Below are 24,126 nucleotides of genomic sequence, written 5' to 3'. Positions count from 1 at the left end.
AGAAGAAGGCAGGCTTAACTTCCACACCAGCCCCGGTCACTGCCGGAGCATCCCTTCAGGGAGCAGGGCAGGAGAGCCCAAGAAGCGGGCCTTGGACACACCGCAGAAGGCTAGGGGCGGCAGAGGAGAGGCTCCTACTCGTGCAGCACTTGCTGGGTGCCAGGTTCTGTGTGTGCTTCCATAAGCTGTGATGCTTCACCCTCCCACCCAACCTGGGAGGGAAGTACTATGTGTTATCGCCATTTTACCAAAGGGGCATCGAGGGTCAAAGCCACATGCAGGTGCACGGTGAGGTCAGGCTATGAAGCAGTAACTTGCTTTGCAGAAGCTCTGCCACCACTGCAAGCTGTGTGGCCAGGGATGTGGCCCACGGATCTCTTGCTTCAAGTTCATTTACTCCCTAGTTCATTGGTGGCAAACCAACTCCCTTCTAGGACAGAAATGGAGTTGTTCTTGCTCTGTTAGCACAGCAACTTCTTGGCTTCCAAATAGGACCCCACAACCTTGCGGAGGAGGAGAGATTGGTTGGAAAAGAGACAAGGGTCAGAGGAGAGGAATGCAGCCCACTTACCCCCATGATTTTGGTGTTGCACTTGGCACAGACCGGGGCAAAGAACTGCTCATAACACCGCTCACAGTAAACGTTGTTCTGCTCCTCCACAAAGCACACGTCTGCCAGGGAGGTCTTGCAGTAGGCACAGTTGAACTCTTCTGGGTGCCAAGAGCGGCCCATGGCTACCAGAAAGGGGCCCCTGGGGAAGCAGAGAATAGTACCTCCTCTAAGGCAGCCCCCAAAGCTTAAGACCAGATATTTCAAAACGCTCAACAATATTCACACTTTGACCCTATAACGCTATAACTTCTGTGACTGTTCTAGTGAAATAACAGGAAATTCAGATAAAGCTCCATGCAAAAAGATGTTGTTTCATCACTTGCAACAAACAGAGATGGGGAAGCGACTCGAACATCCACTAGCAGGGGACTGGGTAAGTATGTTATGGAATATCCATTAGGTTGACTACTGATAATTGTAGTAAGAAGAGCAATGATGACGGTGCTAATGGCTAGCATTTATTAAGCGCTTACTCTGTGCCAGGTACCATTCAAGAAGAAATTTGCATTATTTAACGTGTTTAATTCTCACGACAACCCTATGAGGCAGGTACTATTATGATACGCATTTTCAGATAAGGAAACTGAGGTACAGGGATGTTAAGTAAGTTGTTCAAGGCTCTAGGGCTGGTATGGTAGACCTGGGACACAAACCTGGCTCCAGGTTAGTAGTCAGACAGTGGGACTGAAGAAACGCTTCATGTTTTAATTTTTACTTTTCTGAATTTTCTAATTCTTCTCTAATGAGTATATTTTTTCTAATGATACTTTATTTTTAAATAAAAGTGTATTTTTCATATACACAAGCCCCCCACACACACACATATGCACATACTATAAACATACTATATTCAAACAAGTACCACCCATGATCCTTGGCCTCTAAGCATGAAATGACTTGTTTTCCTTTTAGTGTGGCAGATGCCCACCAAAGACCTGAGCAGCACGGGCTTGTCTGTGGACAGACCCAGGAGCACCTCGAAAGGAAGGAAAGCTGGGTCAAAACTAGCACTGTCAGCCAGCTTGCAACAGGCCCAATAAATCTACCATCCAGACCTGCAATTCCCAGAACCCAGCCTTAGCCCAAGGGGGCGGTGCTGGCACAGGCACCATGCTGGGAGCTTCACCCACTCACCTCGTGGAATCCTCCCAACTCCCCAGGGAAGTGGGTATCACGCAGGTATGGAAGCCAAAGCTCAGAGAGGGTCAGACCAGATGGCAAGCCAGAGGGACCTGAGGCTGTCCTGCATGCGGCCTTCTCCCTACATCTGCCCTCCCGTCCCCCTCTCGTCCCAGTACCCTAGCACAGCGGCACAGCTGGCCCTTACCGGATGATGCTGTTGCAGTGGCCACAGAGTGGAGTCCTGCTGCTGGCTGGGAAGCGCTCCGCCCTCTGCACGGTACCCCTGGCAAGGGGGGACACCTGCGGAGCCGGTGGTGCGTTGTAGGCAGGGGCCCCTCGGGGCAGGCCTTGCTTGCTGACAGTGGTGGTGCTCTTGCCAGGGGCAAACTTCTGAGAGAAGCTGTCGTCTGTCACCCATGGGGGACGGCTGGCAGACTCCACAGGGCCCCCGCTGTAGGGTGCAGGATTATAGCTTGGGGCTGGGGAGGGGGTATAGGCTGGTGCTGGGGAGGGGGAGTAGGCGGGGGCAGGGGAAGGGGTGTAGGCGGGGGCAGGGGAGGAGGTGTAGGGGGCTGGACTGTAATTGGCCCCTGGGGATGGGCTGTAGGTAGATGCAGGCACTGCAAGCCAAAAATACCCAAAGAAAAATGTGTCAGGAATTCATTTCTCCGAGCTTCCCCCGCCCCCAGCCAGAGAACTGGAAAAGACAACTTTAATATGAGAGCAGCACAATGCCAGTTTTTACAGGAGACGCGTCCCTCAACTTCTTGATGGCCTCGATTTGAAGTTGCAGCAGGGAGCCAAGGGAGATAAACAGCCGTCGGAGCAGAGCCCTCGGGAGCTTGGACAGGGCTGGGAAGGGACAGAGCTATAAATACCTGCAGCTGTGCGGGGTGCGGCTCTGCCAGGCCTTGGCTGCCAGAGGCCTGCAGGAGACAGGGACGGGGGCAGGGGTGGCCGGGCCCGGCTCATATCTGGATCCCCTGGGCCAGGAAGAGGGTGGGAGTGGGTCAGCTTGGCCTTGACTGGAAGATGCCTTTGTTTGCACTCTGACCAGTGATTTGACATCTGAAATGCCTCAATCACAAGCGTTTGCTGAACTGGACCAAGTCCAGCCTTTGGGACAAAGCAGATGACGGGACAGTTAGGTTTTCAGGTTCAGGTTTCAGGTTTAGCTACAATCGTTTTCTTGAAAAACAGCTTGGCTTGATTTGTACTGGGGGGAAATTCCATTTTGGTTTCATTTGGGTGGTGGGTCTTGAAGGCAGTATTCGGAGGGAAGCTGGGCAGAGATGCTGGGGTGACACAGCCTAGGTGTAGCTGCTCCCTCAGCCTGTGGCTGCCTCTGTGGGACACATGCTCCCCCTCATCACCTTGGTGGAAACTGATTTAGGGCGGCAACACAAAGGAGCATAGCAGCTGCTCACCCAAAGCCCTCCGAGGCCTGGGCCCTCAAAGTCCAGGTTTCTAAGTTTTGCTGCCTCCCATTGTAAAGCCAGCCGGGGCAGACCCAGCTGTGTCCAGCACACATGGTCTCACCAGCTTCCCCTCCTAGGGAGGGAGGTTCCAGAAGCCTCACCTCAGCTTACAGTCTGTTCCTCTGGAAAGAGGCCTCATTCCCCCTACCCCAGGAAGCGTGTCGGGGCAGCCTCCCTCCCCATTCCTGAGTCTGGCCTGGTGAATGGACTGTGCTGATAGATGCTGAGGCAGCCCCCATCAGGCTCCAGCCTGGAAAGGAAGGACATTCTCAGGGCTAAAGTTCCCGGCCTGGCCTTTGGTCTCTCCCCACCTGGTTCCCCTAGATTACCTTAGGTGGCCTGTAGCCTGCTGCTCCAACCCCATACCTTCTACTCCCATATGATTGGCCCTTCAGAGGTGGGTGACATGGAAACCCCCGTGCTGGGAACGGATAGGGACCCGGCCTGTGTTGTTGAAAACAGAAGGGGTAAAACCCTCCCCAGCCCTGCCCTAGAGCCATCCTGGGAGTGACACTGGCTTCCAAAGGTAAAACTTTCTCCATAAGGAAATCTTCTTCCCACTTACTAAGAGGGTAGGCTAGGCACATAACAGGTCATCTGGATTAATCCCTTTTACAGTTGAGGTCACTGAGGCTCAGACAGAGCTAGTAAGTGGCAGAGTGAATTTCCAAAATCATTCTTTCTATCACCCCAAGCTGCCTCTGTAAAAAACATGAGTCCAAGTTCCAGAAGATTTGGGTGCACCACATTATGGAGGAGTACCTATCAACCTGGAGGAGGCTGCATGGTCTGGCATGTAGCACAGCCATCAAGAACCCTGGGTTCAGGTCCCAGCTCTACAACATCCTGGCTGTGTGTCCTTGGGCAAGTTCCTTAACGTCTCTAGGCCCAAATTTCCTCGTCTAAAAATGGCTATAATAATTCTTAGTACCTCACAGGGTTGTTATAAGGATGATGGGAGATAAGAACTATAAAGGCTTAGCCTTGTACCTGGCACTGTGTATGTGTCATTAAATGTTAGTGAAGATGGTGAGGAGAGTGACTCCTGGGTCTCATGGTCCAGATGAACTGTCAGCTCATCTCACAGCTTGATGGTCACCTGAGAGAAACCAGCCCAGGGAGACTGTGGGATGTAGGCGGTGGGAGATGTGGCACCCCTGAAGTCAGTAACCTGGGACTGAGTCTAGTCATCAGTGGTGGTAGGTGTGACATCCCTGTCTGCCTCACAGGGTGGGGACCTACTGGAGTGACATGTTGCATGCACTAGTAAACCTGTGAAGCCCATATTTGAGGTGTTGTCGCCCTCCCTAACAAGCTTGCATAGCTCCCAAGTGCCTGGAACAGAGGGTCTCAAAATGCTAGAGCAGCTTCAGCCCTCTCTGAATAATGGGGTTCTGTGCAAGATCTTATTTCCTTTTTTTTTTTGTAAAGTGTGGGGGGGGGAATCTCTGCTAAAAGGGATTAAGAATGAAAGCCCTAATCCTGTGTTATCCAATACATAGCCCTATGTGGCCATTAAGCACTTGAAATGCGGCTAGTCCAAACTGAAACATGCTATAAATATAAAATACACACCAATTCTTAAAGACTTAGTACAAGAAAAGAAAGTAAAATATCTCACTAATAATCTTATATTGATTGTTCATTGAAATGATATTTTGAATATACTGAGTTAAATAAAATATATTAAAATTAATTTCACCTGCTTCCTTTTAACAAGTGTGGCTACTAGGAAATGTATTGTTATTGGACGGCGCTGTCCTAATCAGAACAATGGTTACCGGGTACTGACCGCTTCCACATGCCAGGGCCCTTACGTGCACTATTTCACGTAATACTCGCTGCAATCCAATGAGGCAGATAGTACTTTCAAGTCCATTTTATAGAAGAGGAGTTGAGGCTTGGAGAATTTAAGAAACGCCGAGCTGAAACTGGCACTCAGGCAGCGGGTCTCAACTCCAGATTCCCTGCTTAACCACTCCCTAGGCTGCAAAACAAGGTTTAGCACGCCCCTTCCAAATCGGGCCCTTGCCCACTTCCAGCTTCCCTCCAGCAACACTAACCCTATTCCCTTTGCCTGGCAGCCATTCTCTTCCCTCCTCGGAAGGCCTTCCAGACTCCATGATCCACCCCCCTTTTCTAAATCCCCACCACACGAAGGTCTCAGCATGTCAGAGGCACCTGGCATCTGGGCCCCGGGTGGGCTGCTTCCTTGCCCAAGACTACACCCTCCCAGAGCTAGGGCCCTTCCCTTCTTCGAGGCACAGGCCGGCAGCTTCCCTCAGCCATCAGGTCCCCGGTGAGGAGCAGCTGCTTCCCAGTTCCGTTCCCTCTGCGCCCTTCAGCCTGGCTGGCCCCACCATCCCCGACGTGCCAGGAGAGAGACTTGATATCCCATCTGCGAGCCCTGGGCTGTTGCTATTTCTGCTTGACGGAATAAAGCCCGTCCAAATTAGAAGGTGATATTTCATCTCTAATTGGCAAGTTCAAAAGCCCCTATCGCACTCGTTAGCTCGGGAATGGTGTAATTAAACAAGGTGATTTCTGACTCACTCCAGGTCGGGCCCGGCTCCTGCGAGCGCACAGCCCCCGCGGGGGTGCGGGTCGGGGTGGAAGTGGGGGGCCCCCTGCCCACGGCCCTCTCCCGGGCCCCAGGTGCTCCGGGGAGCGGCCACCCAGCCTCGGTGCAGGCGATAAGATCTGGGCTGCGAACTCCACTCTGGACCCGGAGGAGCCCTCGCGGGGAGCTGCAGCTCGGACGGCACGCGGGCTCCCCGCTCTCCCCGGGCCCGGGGTCGGCGGTGGAGAGGAGGGGAGGGTCCCGGGTCCACGATCCTCGTTTCTCCCCACACCACCTGCCAGCCTCCCTGGGACCCCACCCTCAGGAGAGGGGGCAGAGGCAGGCCTGCTCAGGCGCGCGCCGCCCGGCGGCCTCCTTCCCTCCGGGCAGGAATGAGTTAACGTCTGCAAGGCCTGGGAACTCAGCAGAGGCCGGCAGCTCCAGGGCTCCAGCACGTCTCGCCCCGCCCCGGGCTCCAGTGCCGGAAGGAGGAGGAGACAGACGCCAGTCTGGGGCCTGGCGGTGCGCGCCCCCGGAGCCGTGCCGCCCCCTGGCGGGCCTGCAGAGAAGAGCCGGCGGCCGGGGCGGGGGAGCCGAAACCCAGGGCCCGCCCCGGAAGATGCCCAGAAGGACCTGCCTGGGACCGGAGCCCGCACCCGGGCGGAAATACTCTCCCTGCGCCCCCTCCATCCGCCGCTGCTCCTCCCAACTCCTTATCACCCTCCCTCCTGTGCCCCCCATCTCCGCAGAGCAGCTGCTTCCTCTACCTCCATAGGAGATTTTTCACCACAGCAGCCCGCTGCAAATTGCTTCCTAATCCTGTGGACTTTTAACCTCAGAACTTTGTGTTCTTGCTTCTGAAGAGACAGAGAAGGGCACCTCCTGTGTGCCAAGCACTGTGCTGGGTGCTTCATTTCATCCCCAGAGCACCAGGTGTACATAATATGCCTATTTTTTAAACGAGGAAATACAGGCCTGGGAGATGAAGTACTTTGCCTTAGATAGCAGAGCGGAGCCTGGCACCGGAGTCTGATGCTAAAGCCACGTCTACACACTCAGCACTAATGTCAGAGTATACTTATAGAACAGAGGGCTGGTTGTGGCTCCTCTGCCCTACACATCAAGTCAACTCCCCCAAGCAAGGTGCTTCCTGCCTCAGTCCCTGTCTTATCTTCCCTTAAGTTCACTGAGCAGGGGCATGCAGGGGAAGGAGGGGTCTAAGCCAGCCTGAGAACCGCCCTGGAGCTCTGGGGAGAGGCCCAACTTTGCCTAGGAAAAGGGAAGACAGAGGCTGAGCCCTCGTCCCCGCAGTGATGAGAATGGGGACCAGAGCGATGGAACAGCCAGCCAGTGAGGCCAGCCACCTGGAGACCCTGTGTGGGCCACTCTCCCACCTGTCACATGTGCTCTCCATGCCTCTAGTTAGCCTGTCCCAGCTGAAGAAACCAAAGACCAGCTAGGTGAGCAGTTTGCCCAGCATCACATTATGCCATAGGTCTGTTCAAAGCCCGTGGCAGTTTTGTTACAGCTGCCTATCCTCTGCCTTGAGCCAGATCCAGACTCCTGGAGGAACAAGCCCCTCCCCTCTAAACCCTCTCTTCCTCACCTGGAGCCTGGAAATCCCCAGGCAGGAATGTCCTCTTCCCAAGAGCTGGGAGGCCCCATCCCTGCCTGGCACTGGCCACCTGTCTCCCCAGCACCAGAGGCAGCTTCCATAGGATTCTGGCCCACAACTGGAGGAAGGAAGGCTGAAACCTCATTAGCAGCGCCTCTATAACCACCATCCTTCAGGGGGACGTGGCTTTGGAGCTGAGCCCTGGAGCCCACGCCCAGCCTAGACAGCCTCCCTTCCCACTCTGCCTCTCACCTGGCTGGTAGACAGAAGGCCGGATACTGGCAGTGGTGACAACCCGGGGCTTGGGTGCAGGGGCAGCTGGGGCCTCGCTGTATGTATGGGCGGCAGGTGCTGGAGAGGTGGCCACAGTGGGACTGTAGGCAGAGGCCTGGGGCCTGGAACCAAGGGGGTAAGAGTTAACAGCCAGAAGGACAGCCCCACCCGGGCCCTGGGGCCTGGAGCCACAGCAGGCTGGCTCCCAGATCTTTAAGGAGCCTCTCAGGAGGAAACCTGACAAAGATGTCCCTGGGGAGCTGCCAGAGGCTGAGAAGGAAAGACCATGGAGGTCTCAGGGGGAGGAAGCTGCTCCTTGGGTGCTGAGTCTTGGTGAGTCTGGTTAGAGTAGCAGAGACACCTTGAGAAATACAGCCCATTGCTGGTGCCACTGCCTTAGGAGAGAGGGAGTAAAGGCACCAGCCAGATAGGAGCAGTGAAAACCCTTCAACCCCTGGGTAGAGACTGTGGAATGGGGGCTGGGGCAGGGAAGGGGGCAGAGGAAGGAGAGAGGGGAGATGGAGATGTTCAGAGCTACCCTACTCCCTCCACCTCCTGACCTTTTGGGGCACCTCACAGCCTCAGACCACCTGGCCTCCTCCCCCTCCCCCTTTCTATTGTTGCTGGAGGGAGCAGCAGAGTCTCAGGTTTCTGGGCAAGAGTGCTCTGGGGAGGTCTCATGGGAGGCCAGGAGACCCCCCCCCCGGCCCCCCTACACACACTTAGAGGCTCCTCTTCCATACAGGATTCCTGTTGCCCTCCTCCCAGTGGAATAGCTGCCAAGAAGCTTAAAGCAGCCTTTTCCCACTTGTGACCCAGGGACCATGGGACCAAAGAGATGGGAAAACAAAAAAGTTCCAGTTCATTGCCCTCAGGAAATGCTGTGCTTGGCCTCTCCTCCTAGAGAACTAAAGGCTCCAAGAACTCCTACAGCTAAGCAGTCTGTTTAACTTTGTCTGATCCAGTGTTTCCCAATTCCATTAGTCAGTGAACCCCCCCCCTTCTTTTTTTCATTTACAACTAATGAAACCTTATAGAACATGTCCCTGGTCTCTCCCTGCATCTTTCACATCCTAACGGGGATGACATGACCACCCCTAGGGCAAATGGGGCATTGATGGGAGCGCTGGAGTAGTGAGCCCCTTAAAATATACTGACCCCTGCCCACCCATGGCTTCCTGCCTGCCTTTGGGCAGAGTCACAGGATAAGGGAATACCTTCTTCTCTAGGGCTCTGGGAGTGGGTTGCCCTGAGCTAAGAACCCACCGCCAGGCTCCTAAATAGATTCAGAAGGGTCTGTGGTGACGTCCCAGACAATTGGAGGTAGAATGAGTCTCAGAGAGCCAGTGTCCCAGACCTGGGGGCTTGCCACGCCAAGCTGCCGTGTTTCTGGCTGAATGAGGGTACTGTTTCCCCTCCCTGGGCTTGCCCTTCTCTGATATACCCCTGTTAAGACCAGTGGAGTAGGAGCCTCAGTGGAAGAGAAAGAGGCCGTGTCCAAGAGGTGCCCAGCTTCCACTGTGGCAGGAGAAGGCCAGACTCTCCCACCAGTGGAGGATGCTTTCCCAGCATCCCAGGAACTACAGGTCCTCTGGCAGAGACTGGTGTTGGGGCCGCAAGCAGAGACTTAAGATACCCAGCAAGAATTCTGAGGCCACGTTGGGCGTCCATTTGTCTCCCATTGGCTCCCTCTAGCTCCATCCCAGCCCGTGTGCAAGGAGGGAAGGTAGCTGGGCCCAGAGCGTGGTCCCCTGGCCCCCTCTGCTCCAGCCTGATGCAGGGAGCCCTCCAGGTCCTTCTCCAGCCTCCAACCAGGCCTCACATCTCTTTGCAAGGCAAAGTAGAGGAAGGGTTTGTCCTGTTGAGGGAGTCCCGAGGGCCCCCAGACATGGAGGCCTGGAGCGGGTGCTGGAGCTTGCCCTTGAACAGGGCTGAGGCCCCAGGGATGAGGCTAGACCATCCACGGGGCCGCAGCATCTAAAGACTCCCTTCAAACTGGGGAGGCATCTTCTCACTAGACAGCAGGGATATATCTTATCCTTCTCAAGGTTTCTTCTTTGTGCAGGGAGCAAGGCCTGAAGAGATTCTGAAGAGATTACCTGAAGAGATTCCGGTGTGCAGAAGGGAAGCAGCTTGCTACATGTCCCCAGGAAGCTGGGATATGAGGAGCACTGGAAGCCTGGGCCAGGCTCACCCTTGATGCTTGAGTTGGGATGGGGAAAGGCTGGGCTCAGCACCACCTGGGTCACTGTGGAGCCCGGGGGTAGGGGCGCAGCACACAGGCCACTTTGCCGACCCTTCATGGGCCTCAGGCTACACCAGGGAACTATGCACCCTGACCTAGAACCGTCTCTTTCCAGCAAAACCCTGGGAGGGGAGTGTGGCGACTGGGAAAGCTGGCTCTGACCCCAAACACCAACTTGGCAGCTCCACACAGCCCAGAAAGAGCTGGGCCTGCCTGGCCTGTTACACTGCCTGGCTGCTCCAGAATGACCTGTCCAGCCCACCCCCTCTGCCTCCCCACACCCTTCAACACACCCTTCAACACACCCCTCCCCCGACTTGGCTGAGTATCCATGAGGGCAGGCAGGAATGCAGTAACCTGCAATACTTGAGAGCATATTATGTGCTAGGTGTTTTATGTACACTTTTTCTATCCTGACCTTATAAAATAGGCTTTGCATTAATGCCTTAGCAGATGAGGAAACTGAGGTTCAGAGGAGTTACATCACTTTCTGAAGGTTAGAGGCAGTAAGTGGTAGAGCAGAGATGTAAATCCCACTCCATCAGGCGCCTCTGGAGTTAGCATGCTTCTCCATCAAAAGAAGGCAAGGTAGTTGCTAAATATCTGCCCAAATCTGACCTGCCTTCAGTGGGTTACCGCAGCCTCCTCCACGGAGGCCTCCTTGATTTCCCTTCTTTCTCTGTAATCCCAGCTCCAGGAACACGGACTTTCCACACAGTCTCCCTTCGTTATTTAACTTTGTATGTGTGTGTGTGACTTTCACCTTTCTCCCTAGAGCATGTGCCCCTGGGGCAGGGTGACACGTCCCAGTGAGCTTCCCTGAAATGCACCTCCAGTTTCCCCTCCACTCTCAGCACCAAGCAGTGCAGAGCCTTGGCGTCCCCAGGGCCCTGGGGTCCTAACCGCTTTGGATGGACCTTTCTGAGGACCCAACACAGCTGCCAACAGATGGACCTGGGGGAGGCCTTTCCTGCCTCCCTTCCCCGCAGCCAGGGCTGGCACCTGTGGGCCAGTTACCTTGGACTGTCCTCAGGGCTTGAGGCAGGGGCTGCGGCAGAGGCGGTGGCAGCATGGGCAGCGGCTGTGGCCAGGGGTGGCGAGGCTGCGCTGGGAGAGGCAGCAGCAGGCGGCTGGGCAGAAGCGGGCAGCAGCGGGGTGGTGGCCTGGCTGGTGCACACTGGAGCATGCTCAATGGGGGTGCTGACGAGGCGGACCGAGAAAGACAACAGGTCAAGGACGCCCCTCTGCTGGGGGGCGGTGGCTGCAGAAGAGGCAGGCTGGGCGGAAGGTACCAGCCTTACTGCCAACAGAGCAGGATCTTCCAGAAGTCCTGTCCCCAGGCTCAGGGAAAGAATACCCCCACCCAGGACCCCAAGACGGAAGGGCTCAGACCACAGGGAGATCACAGTAACGTCAAAAATATTTTCAAGCCTAGTGAGATTCCCCTGCCTCCCATTTTTGTGTACTTCCTAATTTGTCTTTCTCAACGTGTACTATAAAAACAGTGCGGTCAAAAAGTAGTCTAAATTATCAACCAAGGTTTCTCCTCCCTCCTGTTTTCCTTTCTTTCACCCTTCCTCATTTAGTCAGAGGCACGCTTTGCCTTTGAGAAGGGATGATATAATGAAAAAAGCAGAGGTAAGGTATTTTGTTGTCAAGGGCTTAAGCTCTGAAGTTGTGACAGCCTGGGCTTTAGGCTGCGAAGCACTCAGGGCACTGATGATACATTTGGAAGATGGGTGAAAGCTACCATGCCGGACAGATCAAGGTCATCTGGACCAGAAAGGGGGCGACGTGGCGTGAGGGATTCGAGAATAGAGGCAGCTGTGCCCGTTTTCTGGGCAAACCCTGGGGAAGTGGCAGGACCCCAGGGTCCCCTATGCCTAGGCCCATGGTGAAGGGGCAGGCAGGCCTGAGGCAGCCCAAAGACCTGTAGGCCATCCTGTGGCCTAGGGGTTGTAGACAGTTTCCCACACAGCTGAGAGGGACACAGACGTGGCCCTGAGCGCCTGCACATCTGAAAGTCCCTGTATTTGGGAACATGAGAGGTGACTGCTCTGCCAGTGTGGACCAGTGTGACCAGACGGATGGAGATACCCCAGCAGATGCCAGCACAGGTGGACCATGATCAAGGACCAGGTGCCCAGACTCCCCACCCCACCCTCCTTGGCATTCTGCAAGCCCCTCTTTCCCAAAACCACCCCAGACAAGAGGAGCATCAGAGCCTGGGTCGATGAGATTAGATTTCGGCCACCTGTGAAATGAGGGAGGGAATAAAAATTAAATTATAGGGAAGCAAAGAAATGTACATGGTTTGTTGGACTAAGATATGTCTGTACTTGTTACAATGGCGACAGGATACCGCAACTCCTATAGGTGGAAATGATTTTCCTTATGCTATGAAATTCAATTATTGACCTCCTACTATGTGCCAGGCCTATGTCTTTAATCCTCACAAAAACCCTCTGGTGTGGGTATTATCAATTCTTTTTAATAAGTGAAGGAATGGAGACTGAGAGAATTGAATTGCTCGAGCTCCTAGAACTTTTCGGTAGTGACAGCAGGCTCTGACTGAGGCATGTGGATTTGAAGCCTTACCTAGTACCTCAAGTGGTCCCTCATACAGGAACAAAGAACCTTCTTCATGCAATCAGTCAAGTAGAATCTTTCCCCAACAAAAGGCTCTATTCTTATTTGAAATAATTAGAATAATCCTCTTCCCTCTCTGAGTGCTTACCATATGCCAGGCCTTGCACTAAACAGCTGTATGAGCGGCACCCCGTTACTCCATTTGATCCTTTCAACCTCACTGGGCGATTGGTATCAAGATCCTCATTTTACAGATGAGGAACCTGAGGCCCAGAAAGATTGAATCTCTGCTAAAACATCACACTGCTACCAACTGGCAGAGACAGGCGTGGCCGCTAACCACTACGCACTTCTCAGACTTTAACATGCAGGCAAATCGCCTGGGAATCTTGTTAAAATGCAGCTTCTGGCCCAGTAGGTATGGGGTGGGGCTGAGAGTCTACATTTCTGACAAGCTTTCAGGTGATGCTGATGCTGCTGGTCCGTGGACCACACTTTGAGTACCAAGGTACTACAAAGGTCTGTCCCAGGTAGGGATGCCAGGGGGCCATGAGCTATTGACCAAAGCATCACGACGTGCTCGCCTCCATCCAGTGAAGTGTATGGTAGAGAAAGGCATGAAATAGCACGAGAGGGTCAGGGAAGAAGAGGACTGGAGAAGAGGCAAGGCTGAGCTGACTGCCTCAGGGGAGGGCGCACCATTCTTCTCTGTGACTGCATAGGAAGCATCCATGGTGGACAAGGGCAGTGGCCATGCCCTGTGCAGCTCTTTCCCAGCTTAGTGGTTCAGAGAGGAAGCCTTGGACAGCCCAGCTCTTAGGCCTGTGGTGGTACCCAGCCCTGGCCCTTCCATGAGGCCACTTCCTCACCCTTCATGAAAGAACCTGGCTTCTGGAAGCCATGCCTGTGAAGCGGCCGCCTCAGAGAAACAGTTGCAGGTCCTGACACCATACTGCTGAACTGGCTGCTCAGAGCCCCATGGCATGGACACGTATGGCCTGGGAAGGCTCCGCCTGACAGAGGACACCCCTCTCCTTTATCTGTTTCTCCCTGACACGGCCACATGCTTCCAGTGGGCTTCTGGGAATTGAGGACAGCAGTGATGAAAATACCCAGGCTGGGGAAAGTATTCTGCAGGGCAAATAGGAAACTGGCTTTGCCTGTCCCCTGTGCTCCAATTCCCTGTCAGACCAGCTTACCTGCGGCTCTCCCCAGGCATAGCTCCATGTCAACCCTGGATTCTGTGGGGTGAAGTTGGGGCTGGATGTGACCCTAGGAAAACTCATCATCTACCATAGGGCAGGACCAAGGACATGCACGTGAGCCTGCTGCTTGGGGTTCTGGCTGAGGGGTATCCTATCTAGGACCGCTGTCTGCAGACACCAAGCAACCAGGGCCTAGAGGAGGTAGGAGTGGCATTGAAGAGCATCCTGAAGGATCTTGGGTTCTTTTCCAGGTCAGTTCCTGCCTGAAGTTCCCTGAGCCCCCAGAAATCCCAAGGAGGGGGGGGGTGTCTCAGAAAGCAAGCACTGCAGAGAACTTACTAGACCCTGGCTTCAGTCCTAAAGACAGTACCCGTTAGATCACCCCAGCCTGGTCTAGGACTCTATAGCTGCCTCCTGCCTTGGTCATAATTCACCTTAAACATCTAAGCGAAAACCAACCCAACCCAACCCAACTATATTAACTGCTGGTGGCTGCATGGGGAGGGTGTGGCCAAAGGAGAAACACAGCCTGGCTCCAGTCCCCTTTTCAGCCCATCCCTCTACCCAGCTGGCATCAGGGTGCAGTGTGCTAACCCTGCACCCTGCTCTGTTGTGGTAGCCTTTGGTTATGCTCTTACTGATGACGATGGTACTAGGTATGGAAAGGATAGGGATGGTGTTGATGGTGGTGGTGCTGGGCCTGGGGGTTTGTAGTCATTGGGCTCAGGCTGGAAATGTTGACGATGGTGGAGGTGCTGTGACTGATGGTTCTGGGCGCTGTTTGCCATTACTGGGGTGATGATGGAGAATGGAATATGAACATCTCTGTTGACTGGATGATGACAGAATGCCAGTCAAGTGGTTGGTCTTGAAATTGTTCATGCTGCCACCTGCCTACCTAGCATTCCACCTTGCAGCCTGATGACTACTGCTCAGGGCAGCCCTGACCATGTCACTCTGCAGCTGGGCTGTTGCCCTGCATGACTCCAGGGGCCACACTGACACTGTAGTCTAGGTGATGACACCCCTCAAGAACTGTGCAGTCCGCAACGATCCCCACAGGCTGTAGTGCGACTGGTGCCCTGCAGCTTTCACTAGTTCCACATTGTGTTGGAATACAGTCAAAACCCAGAGCCTGGCATTTCAGCTCCAGACCGCTACCAACCATAACATTCTCTGCACGCCCTCCATTCCAGCCAAAATGGTTAAGTCAGGGTTCTGGGACACTGACCCAGCACCTCTGCTCTGTCTGCTTAGAGTACCTGCGCAGCCTTCCATAACTGCACATGCCCCACTCCTAACTGTTCCCGAAGATCAAACACACAGACCCCTTCTTCCAGGAAGCCTTCTCTGATCCTCCAGTCGGAGGAGCGCCCCCTGTCTCTGGACCTCACATGATCAGCCTTGCATCACGGTCAGCCACAATCACATCAGCTCTTCCTGATTCCTTCTGTACCTACAGCAGCTAGGCACAGTGCCTTGACTAATGCCCAAGGACACAGAATGCTGAATGAGGACATCTCTCCCATTTACTCCAGAGGGCTTTACACAGAGCCCTGGCCTGGGGCCACCCAAGGTGCTGCATGCAGCGGCCTGGGGTCACTGGGGAGGCACCAGGCAGGCTGGAAAGCAAACCATCAGGTGGATCCAGGAGGGCTCTGACAGGCCGGGGGGATGGGGACGGGGGATGGGGAGGCCACCAGCTCCGATGGATTGGCTCAGGTCCTCTGCCAGCCTTAGGACACCCACTACCTGGGGCCTCTCTCTGTCTGGCAGCCCCCAGCCCCCAACCTACCCTTGGCCTCGGAAGTCCTCAGTAAAAGGTCAGCTAAGTATGAGTGTGCTCCAGGATGCCTAGATGCAGGCAGAAGCACCGCCACCCTCCCCCTACCTCCCCAGTTGATCCCCTAGCCAGCCTGCCTCGCCTGGTCTTCGCCTTGGCCCTGGAGTCAGACTGCTAGAGGCAGGAAGAGATGGGAGGCCAAGGTGGAACAGGTTGGTGGGGGGCTTTGGGGAGCATCTCAAGGTGGTAGGCAGGACAGAACAGTCTCCCTGGCCAGCTCTTCTAGACCGGATTGCCAAGGTCCCCAGGGTGAGAAAGAGAGCTTGTGCCCAGGCAGCGGGGGTGGGCATGAGGCTGTGGCCCAGTCTAGCCCCAGGGGTGGTGAGGGAGCCCTGAGGGATGGGCCTCAGCACCTGTCATTATTTGCCAAGCGCCGACGATCTCATGTTCTCAGCTTGTGATTCCCCCAGTCAGGGGTGAGGCTGATGGGCAGACCGGTGGGTGGGGAGGACATAAGCCTGCCAGCCCGGCCCTTCCCAAACGCTCAGGACCAGGACAAGGCCATAGGTGTGTGGAGGCCAGGAGCAAGGGCCTTCCCCTACTTCCTGCCACCTGAGCAAGACTCCACCAGGCATACCTCCCAGCTCCTCTCCCCTGAGCCGGGGCCCAGCCCACGGGGGACCCCCAGCATTTCCCCTGTGAGCCGCTCCTTAGTTCAGGTGTGTCTCCCTCCTGGACCAGGGCTGAGCGTGAGCAGTGCCTTCCTGGGCCAGGGGCTGTGGCACGCTTTCTGATGGGAGGGAGGGATGGCTCGGCCTGCTGGCTGTGGCTGGGTATGGGAGGAGAGGCGCGGGCATTCAGATCCCGCTCCTCTGTCCACGCACACGCTACCCCGAAGGAGGCTAAGGCTGCCCACCAGCCCGCAGCACAGATTCTCACCTGCCGTCCTCTCTGTCTGCGCCCTGCAGCCCTGGGCAGGGCCCTAGGGGCAGGAAAACAGTGGTGGGCAGAGCTCACCAGGTGCCAGCCCCGGCGGGCACTGCCCCTGCACCTCTTCTGTAGGTACCTATCCTCTCCCCGTCTCAGACCTGCCCCCTTTGGTGACATGCACACAGGCACAGCAGGACTGGGGCTGGTTTGGTTCATTTCAAATCCTCTTTATTTCAGAATGAGCATGCTTGTATGTACAGGAGAGAGAACTAGGGAGCCAGCACACACAGCACAGAGAGGATAATACTTGCTCCAATCTCACCATGGCCAGGAAGGGCCTCTACCTCATCCACCCTGGGGCTTCCTCTTCCTCTATAGGGAGCCCTGTCCTGGGCTGCCTGGGCTCCAGAGGGCACAAAGGAGTGAGGGGGGCTGGGGAATTGGCCTCTTCTCGGGACCCTGATCTATGGGCAGCTTGTTCCAGGATGGCACTAGGCCAGGCTGCCCCTCCCAGGAGCTGAGGTTGGTGGGAAATGGACCAGTGACACATTCTGTTTCCCTTGGTTCTGGGGTGTTCTGCCAGCAAACCCCATCACGTTCTCTCTGATCTACAGAAAGGTCCTGTACAGGGGAGCAGAGGCTTGGGCTATCTGGGGGGTGGTGAGGGTTGCACTGAAGGGTGGGGGTAGAGTGGGTGCAGTGCTGCGTGGGGCTGGGCCTCGGCCATCAGCTCTAGGGCGGGCAGAGAGCACAACTGCTGCAGGTGACTAGCGAAGGTGCCCCCCAGCACAGCTATACATTCTCAAGCATCACTGTGGGGCTCACATGCCAGATCTGTGTGGGGGGAAGGAGGGAGGGGGTCCGGCCTGAGAGGGGTGAGGGGCTCCAGACAGCCTTTTAGCTTTTAACATTAAGGATTTGGGCTGAAAGGCCGTGGTGCCAGTTGCGCAATTTGGCAAAACGTGGGCTGTTACGTTCCGTTTCAAACCTTTCCCTGTGGCACAAAGAGAGAAACAGAGAGACAGAGACAGAGAGAGAGAAAGGAAGAAAGAAAGGGGTTAGGGGGTGTGTCCGCCATCACCCTGTCTGAGAGCTGGGGCAGAGGGCATGGGAGGGAGGAAGGGATTCAGCTTGGAGAGGCTTTGCCACCCAGGGGGTACTTTCCAGGGGGTCAGGCAGAGTCGCAAGGACCAGGATGGAGGGACTGATGTTCCCGACTTGAGTGAGCCATGCAGAAGGGGCCTGGCTAAAGAGTCTGAGGGCAGGCTGGGCAAATGGGGGGGTCTCTGGGTTCTCCCTGGCCCATGTGGTTAGAGCTGGGCAGGGCTGCTTTGGCTGTGGGCTCTCGGGACTGAACCCCATAGGCAGGTGAGCCTTGCATGGTCTCTGTCCCCTAGCTGGGCATCAAGAAGGAAGAACGCCTGTCCCCGTGATGAGGCTTGGTGAGCAGACCTGCCATCTCCCTGTGCTGCCCCAGTCTCTCCCAACCCTTTTCTGTCCCCAGAGAGAAGCCTTCAAACACCACTGACTGCCCCACCCACCTAGGGCTGAGCATAGCCAGGCACACACGTGCAAACGCATACTCACAAGGCCGCTGGCACACATACTGAGGGCCAGGACTTCCCACCAGCAGGGCCTCTGGGGCTCAACCCACAGCCTGCTCAGCCGAGGGCATAGGACAAAGCAGGTAAGGAACGGCCAGAAATGTAGAAATGGAGGAGACAGTGTGCCTGGGAAAGGCCAGGGCCGCAGATGCCAGAATCCTAGATTCTCCAGGCCAGAGGGGCCTCTAACATCCCCCAGAACAGAGGTGCAAATTGGTGGCCCAGGGGCCACATCTAGCCACAAACGCAGTGTGTTTAACCTGGACAGTTTTGAAAACTCATTTTAAAAATTAATTGCTATATCCAGATGATGGAATACTACTTGGCAATAAAAAGACATGAATGAGCCATTGGTACACTCCAAAACTTGGATGAACCCCCAGAGAATTAGGCGGACTGAAAAAGCCCATCCCATGAAGTCTCAGGCTGTATGATTCCATTTGCATGACATCCTTGAAATGACAAAATTATAGAAACAGAGAACGGATAACGGGTTAGTGGCTGCTGTGGGTTAAGGACAGGGCGTGCACAGTAGGGAGGTGGGTGTGGTATGAAAGAGGAACATGGGGGGGATCCCGGGGTGATGGAAGTATTCTGCATTCGACTGTATCGGGGTCAACACCCTGGTAGGGATATATTGTACTATCGTTTTGCCAAGACGCTACCACTGGGGATAAAGGCTCCATAGGATCTCTCTGTATTATTTCTTATAACTACATGCCAATCTGTAATTGTCTCAAGATGAATAGTTTAACAAATGAATGGCCAGCATGTAAAGATCAGGAAGATCGGCTTTAGGTCTTTACAAGTCAGAGGACGGGGCAACGCTGGTCTTACGTTTCTGTATGGTAACAGTCCTGTGTCCCCACATGTACACCTGGCCACCTTCCCACATCTGTATTACCTGACAGACTCTCCCCTATACCTTAAGTCCTGCATATGGGTCTCTGTGTAAGATCCTGTTTGACAAGAGGGGCCCCCTGCTAACATATTTGAAAACCACTGGTCCAAACTTGCCTAATACCAAGAAGAAGCCAAGGCCCAAACACATCACATGGATAGCCTAAAGCCACACGGAAACTCAGAGGCAGAACCACGATCTAAGTGCCAGGCATCCCCTGCTACTGCCTCTCCTGGGTTGGGGAGAAGGAGCAATGACAGCAGAAGCCTAGGCCCTGTGGCGGAGCCCACATACCCCTGCAGACAGCACCACAGGCGGCAACAGTGGACCAGCCCATAGAGACCACCCAGGACACAGACGCGGCCAGTTTGCCCAGCCAGGCCCAAGCCTTTTTCATCAATGCTCAGTGACAGGGTCAGGAACAGTCCTGGAGAATCGGCGAGGGTAGTGAGTCTGCTCTGCTTGGAGCGGTTGGGAAATTCACAGCTAGCCAAAGAGAGAAGCAAGAAGAGGGAGGAAGAGAAGAGACGGGAAGAGACTGGAGAGCGGGTGAAAGAGAAAGGGAGGGAGGTCCCAGGACACAAACGAGGGCTGCTCAGGTGACACCTGGGGGCGTCCTGGTCTCTCTAGTTGTGAATTTTGAACTTGCTAGGCTGGCAGAACACCAAAGACTGAAAATCCACGGAACTCTCGCTACCAGCCCTGAGCTGCGCCAGCACCAGGAGAGTCTGCCCGTGAGCCGGGACAGAGCTGAGCGTGCACGGGGAAGAAGGAGGACACCGACATGCCCAGGGAGGCTGCAGGGGGAGGAGGGGGAAACCAGTGAGTCCTGGTGCTCTGTTAGAAGTGGGGGTGGGGTGGAGAGGAAACAGAACCTTGGACGGTTGCACGTCAGAGAAGGGGCTTCAGAGGGTTTTTACATTGTTTGCGATGCACTGTTGTACAGCGTAACCCTCACCTTCAACTCCCCTGGGAACTGGTCACTAAAATCAACATTTTCCTTAATGCTGGGGGACCGGGAAGAGACGCGGAGCTCTTTCCTGAGGGGAGCATTTATGTAGACACAGAGACTGAACGTGTAGACAGCGGCACCACAAGGTGGGGACCAGGAGATGCCTGAGTTACACACCGGGGCCCTCCAGGACGGTTACGCCCAAGCGGTGGGATCCAGATGCCTTGCAGATTCAAGCCCTGCCTAGGATGAAGCTAGGCTTGCCTGTATTCCCACCCCTGTCAGGGCTGCCCAACGTGGACCCAACCTTCTGAGCCATCTGGGCCCTGGGATGCCTTCCGGAAGTCAGACAGAAGCCGTGGTGACCTCTCTGAGATTAGAGGCTCAGCTTTGGATGGGGCTCTGCTACGTCAGGTGAAGGCTGGGAGCCATGTTGAACCTGGCAGTAGGCTGGTGTTTAAGCCCACCTGGACAGTTTGCTAAGGTGCTGGGTCTTTCCTGGGAGGTGAGCCAAGTCTGCAGCTGATGCCTGGACTGCTCCGGGCCTCCCCTGCCTCCCTTGTAAAGACAGAGTCCCTGGAGATTAGGCCAGCAGGTGGGCACTAGAGCCTCGGAGGGAAGCTACTTGCTACCAGCTACAGAGACAGCGTCACAGTGCCAGGAGCCAGGGCCGGAGAGGAGAGGAGGGGAGGTCAGGGCAGGGCTCTGAGCTGCTCTGGGACTCTGCGGGGGCAGGTCTCGGAGGTGGAGCAGTGACAGGTGAGGGGCAAGTTTGCAGGGTCCTCTAACTTGCAGATTACTACTGCCCTTGAGGCCACCAGTGCCCTTCCTGGTACAGAACACCTGGCATCCCTGCCAGCTTTTCCAGGACACAGCAACAGGAAGGAGAAAGCGCCCCAGCAGATGTATAAGCCTGTATAGGCTGCCACAGTGCCCAGGTTGCTGGGCACTGGGTTTAGCAAACTCAGGCCGTGCCGGAGTGAGCTACCTGGAAGCGGGGTGCAGTGAAGCTTCTCTGGGGAGGTGCAGCCTTCGTGAGAGACCCTCAGATTCCCCACTGCGAGTTAGGCTAAACTGGGAGGGGGAAAGGCAGAGGCCGTGTCTGTCCTCAGCCAACAAGATGGATCTGGGGGTGCAGATTCCAACTTGGAGGGGGAACAGATATCAGTGGGGCTCAGATCCCCAGGGAGCAAGATCCCTAACCAGCCTGGACCCAGGGCGGGGGTAAGTGTGTTCCCTTCTGCTCAGATGGCCACTCGGATGAGTCTGTGACCCCACCCGTGACCAGTGGTCAGTTACTACTTCGGTCATTAATCACAAACAGAACTGAACCACTGGACCCACTGGACCCCCCACCTCTCACTTCTGGGCCACAGGCTGCTTGGGATTCAGGGAAATAAAAACACCTACCTTCCTCCTGTGGCCATGGAAAGAATGGGCATTTTAGGGGAGGCCATGAAGACAGCCTTCCAGAAATTAAAGTCAGAAAAAAAGGAGAAGGGCAGCAGGCTTAGGCCCCTCCAGTCCTGGGCAGAAGGCTTGCTGGTTGCCTCAGCGCCTACACTGCAGGGCCAGAGACCCCAGAGGGAGGGGCTGACAGTGGCACAGGGCCTTGGTGGGGCAGGGGGTGGGGAGCTGCTTTCTCAGGATGGGGGCCTGAACAGAGGGAGGGAGCAGGCTAGAGTTTCTTCTTGGCACCCCCTTTCCAGCTCTCCCTCCAGCAAAACCCTGCAGGGGCTGAGGGAGAGACTCCAAGACCTGCAGAAGAGTTCTCAAGAGCCCCTGCCTTCTGCTGGGATCTGAATGGAGCTAGTGGGCAGTTAGGCCCCAGGGGGAAAGGGACTACAGGACCAGGCCGAACAAGCCCCAAGAGATGCTTCTGAAAGGAGGGAAGGGGAAGGCCAACGCCAAGGCCTGCAGACCGCCCTTGATGCTGCCTTTTGTGTTCTCACTCCGTAGCTTCACAGAGCCCGCAAATGTTCCAGGGAAAGCACGAAGCCGAAGTTCCATGTAAGTTACCTCCACCAGCACCCCTCCACCTTCTAAACAGTGTCTGGTTACTGAGATGCGACCTTAGATTGACGGGTGGGAGAAACGTAAAGTAACCAGAAGGACTGAGAGGGGGTGACGGCGGCTGGAAAAAGAGTGCAGGTCCCTGCTGGTTTCCTGATGGAAGGGACCTGGAGATTTCTAAGCGGTTTGCTATGGGGTATGTACTGTACAGCCCCTCCATCAAATCTTCAGTAAAGACTACATTGCCCACTGGAGCATCTCTGTGAGTGGCTCCGAAGAGGAGGTGAGACAAACACAGAAATGGCGCAGGAGCAGAGGAGCACAGGGTGGGGAGAGCCGACAGCTTAGTCACGCCTCCAATAGCTCCATACTACCATTTGCACTAAATCAAACACCATCGCATTTCAGGCTTTTTACAGACACACTGCAGGCACCGACAGGTTAAGAACCACCACTGGAACCGCATGCCACTATTAGCAGGCCAGGGAGAACCACACTTCAGGACTGGATGCCCCAGCCAAAGAGTGGGAGCAACTTCAGCTGGCAGAAATAGAGGTTCGAAAAGAAACTCCACATCAACTCAAGCTGACCCCAGAGTCCCACTCTCCACACAGTCCTGTGGCCACTACACACTGGTTAGCAAGAACAGAAAGCTTGGCCCAGGGTGGAAAGGCACCTCTGGGCCCCAGCCCCTCACACGAAGGCCACCACAGGATGTGCTGGCCCAAGGCAGACTCTCCCAGGAAGGACATGCAGATGACACATTTGATTCCAGAAGTGTAAGCACAATCACACTGGGCCTCATGCCTCCCATGGAAGGCCCTAGCGGGTTCCAATGGGCTCCAGGGCAGTGTGCCCCCATCATGCACAGGGCCATGAGCACCCGACAGGCCAAAGGTGTCAGGCCAGTGGCTGGGGCCTCAGGCCTGCCACCATCGGGGAGACCATACTCAGAGACACCTAGCCCTGCACAAACCACTCCTCATACCCAGGGCTTTGCTTCCTTGCAGCAGCTGTGGTGCTTTGAGCAATTTGTGGAACTGATACCTCAACATGGGTCTGGAGAGTTGAGTCCAAGGGTCAGTCAGCCCCGCCCAGCACGGCCCTCTGCGTGCCTGCTTCCCAGTGCCTACCCTTCAGACTCACAGGGGACAGGCCCTGAGATGAGTGGGCAGGCCAGGCAGCCTGCCCGGTGCCTCACAGGGAGAGATGCCCTCATTCTCAACAGCCCAGCAAAGGCCAAAGCAGCCCTGCCCGCTGCCCAGGGACAGAGCCGGGAGAGCCCAGAGTCCTCGTTCGTGCAGCCCGGGCCCAGGGGATAGAGTCTCAGCTCCAGGCACCCACCTCACCGACCCGGGATGCACGCCCCAAGCCAGCATCTGCCAGAGCCCTTCAGGGGTCGGGAATTTCCAAATGCATTAACTTGAGACGTTCCTTCCATGAGTCGTTTGACCTAGGGGCTGCCCTGGGAGGGAGGGGATTAGAACGGGCAAGGCCACAGAGCCTGAGTCCAGGCACTTACCTTGACCTTCGCAAAGCTTCTTCATCAGGGTCTTGCACTGTGGGTAGAAGTTGCAGGTCAGGAGGAATCACAGGGAACATCAGAAAGAAAAGCTACTAGCGCTCGGTGGGCACGGAGTCCCCACCCATGATGGGACAGTTATTGCTCCCTACCTGTGACCTCTGGAAAGAAAAGGCTGTGTGCTGGGCACAGGGCAGGGGGAGAAAGGGGGCATGAGAGGAAGAGGCGCTGGTGGGAGGGAGTAGCCAGAGGTGTGGCCTGCAAAGTCCTCTCATCCCAATCCGGAAAGCACCACAGCCAGGCCGCTGCCCACCGCTGGAGTCCAGGAGCCGAGCAGCAGGCTGATGTCACTGTGCCTGCCCCAGGGACCCAGAAGGGGCGCAGCAGGCTGCTAACTATCTATCGAGGCCAGCTCATCTTCAAGAGTGGGGGGCTCGACTCCCCGGCTTCCGTGGGACTGTGGAGTAGGGCCCAGGACCCTCGCTGGCCCTTCATCGTCGCCCCTTCCTGCCACCCCACAGCCCTCCCTTACTATATTCTGTCCCCGTCATCTGGGCCAGGATGCGGAAGGAGCGAGACTGCAGGCTGGAGGAGCGGCGGGCCCAGTCGTCAGCCTCGTCTTCCGGCTTGTTCTGGTTCTTAATCACAGCCTGATACACGGGAGAGGTGCTGTCTACGGTGAGGTCTTTGACAGGAAGGCTCCTGAAATGCAGAGAGGGGC

At 55.6% G+C, this 24,126-nt stretch overlaps 1 protein-coding gene across 7 annotated transcripts in view; it reads right to left on the bottom strand.

Annotated features, from left to right (window-relative positions):
* Window positions 1–24,126, bottom strand: part of LDB3 (LIM domain binding 3) — a 60,442-nt gene that overhangs the window by 12,727 nt on the left and 23,589 nt on the right. For 2 of the 7 annotated variants that reach the window (XM_029201159.1, XM_029201160.1), the window contains 6 exons: window positions 23,938–24,107; window positions 23,406–23,442; window positions 10,924–11,106; window positions 7,641–7,783; window positions 1,941–2,355; window positions 572–752 (listed from right to left, as the gene is read on the bottom strand). In XM_029201159.1, coding sequence (XP_029056992.1) covers window positions 572–752; window positions 1,941–2,355; window positions 7,641–7,783; window positions 10,924–11,106; window positions 23,406–23,442; window positions 23,938–24,107 — 1,129 coding nt within the window. Of the gene's footprint in view, window positions 1–571; window positions 753–1,940; window positions 2,356–7,640; window positions 7,784–10,923; window positions 11,107–16,619; window positions 17,408–23,405; window positions 23,443–23,937; window positions 24,108–24,126 lie in introns of those variants that run through there. The other 5 variants (XM_029201155.1, XM_029201156.1, XM_029201158.1 and 2 more) reach the window with 4 other exon arrangements.

The sequence above is a fragment of the Monodon monoceros genome, unplaced genomic scaffold, assembly GCF_005190385.1.
Source record: "Monodon monoceros isolate NGI ecotype Baffin Bay Population unplaced genomic scaffold, NGI_Narwhal_1 Super_Scaffold_4, whole genome shotgun sequence".
NCBI classification, from domain to species: domain Eukaryota; kingdom Metazoa; phylum Chordata; class Mammalia; order Artiodactyla; family Monodontidae; genus Monodon; species Monodon monoceros.
This window is presented reverse-complemented; position numbering and strand designations above follow the sequence as displayed.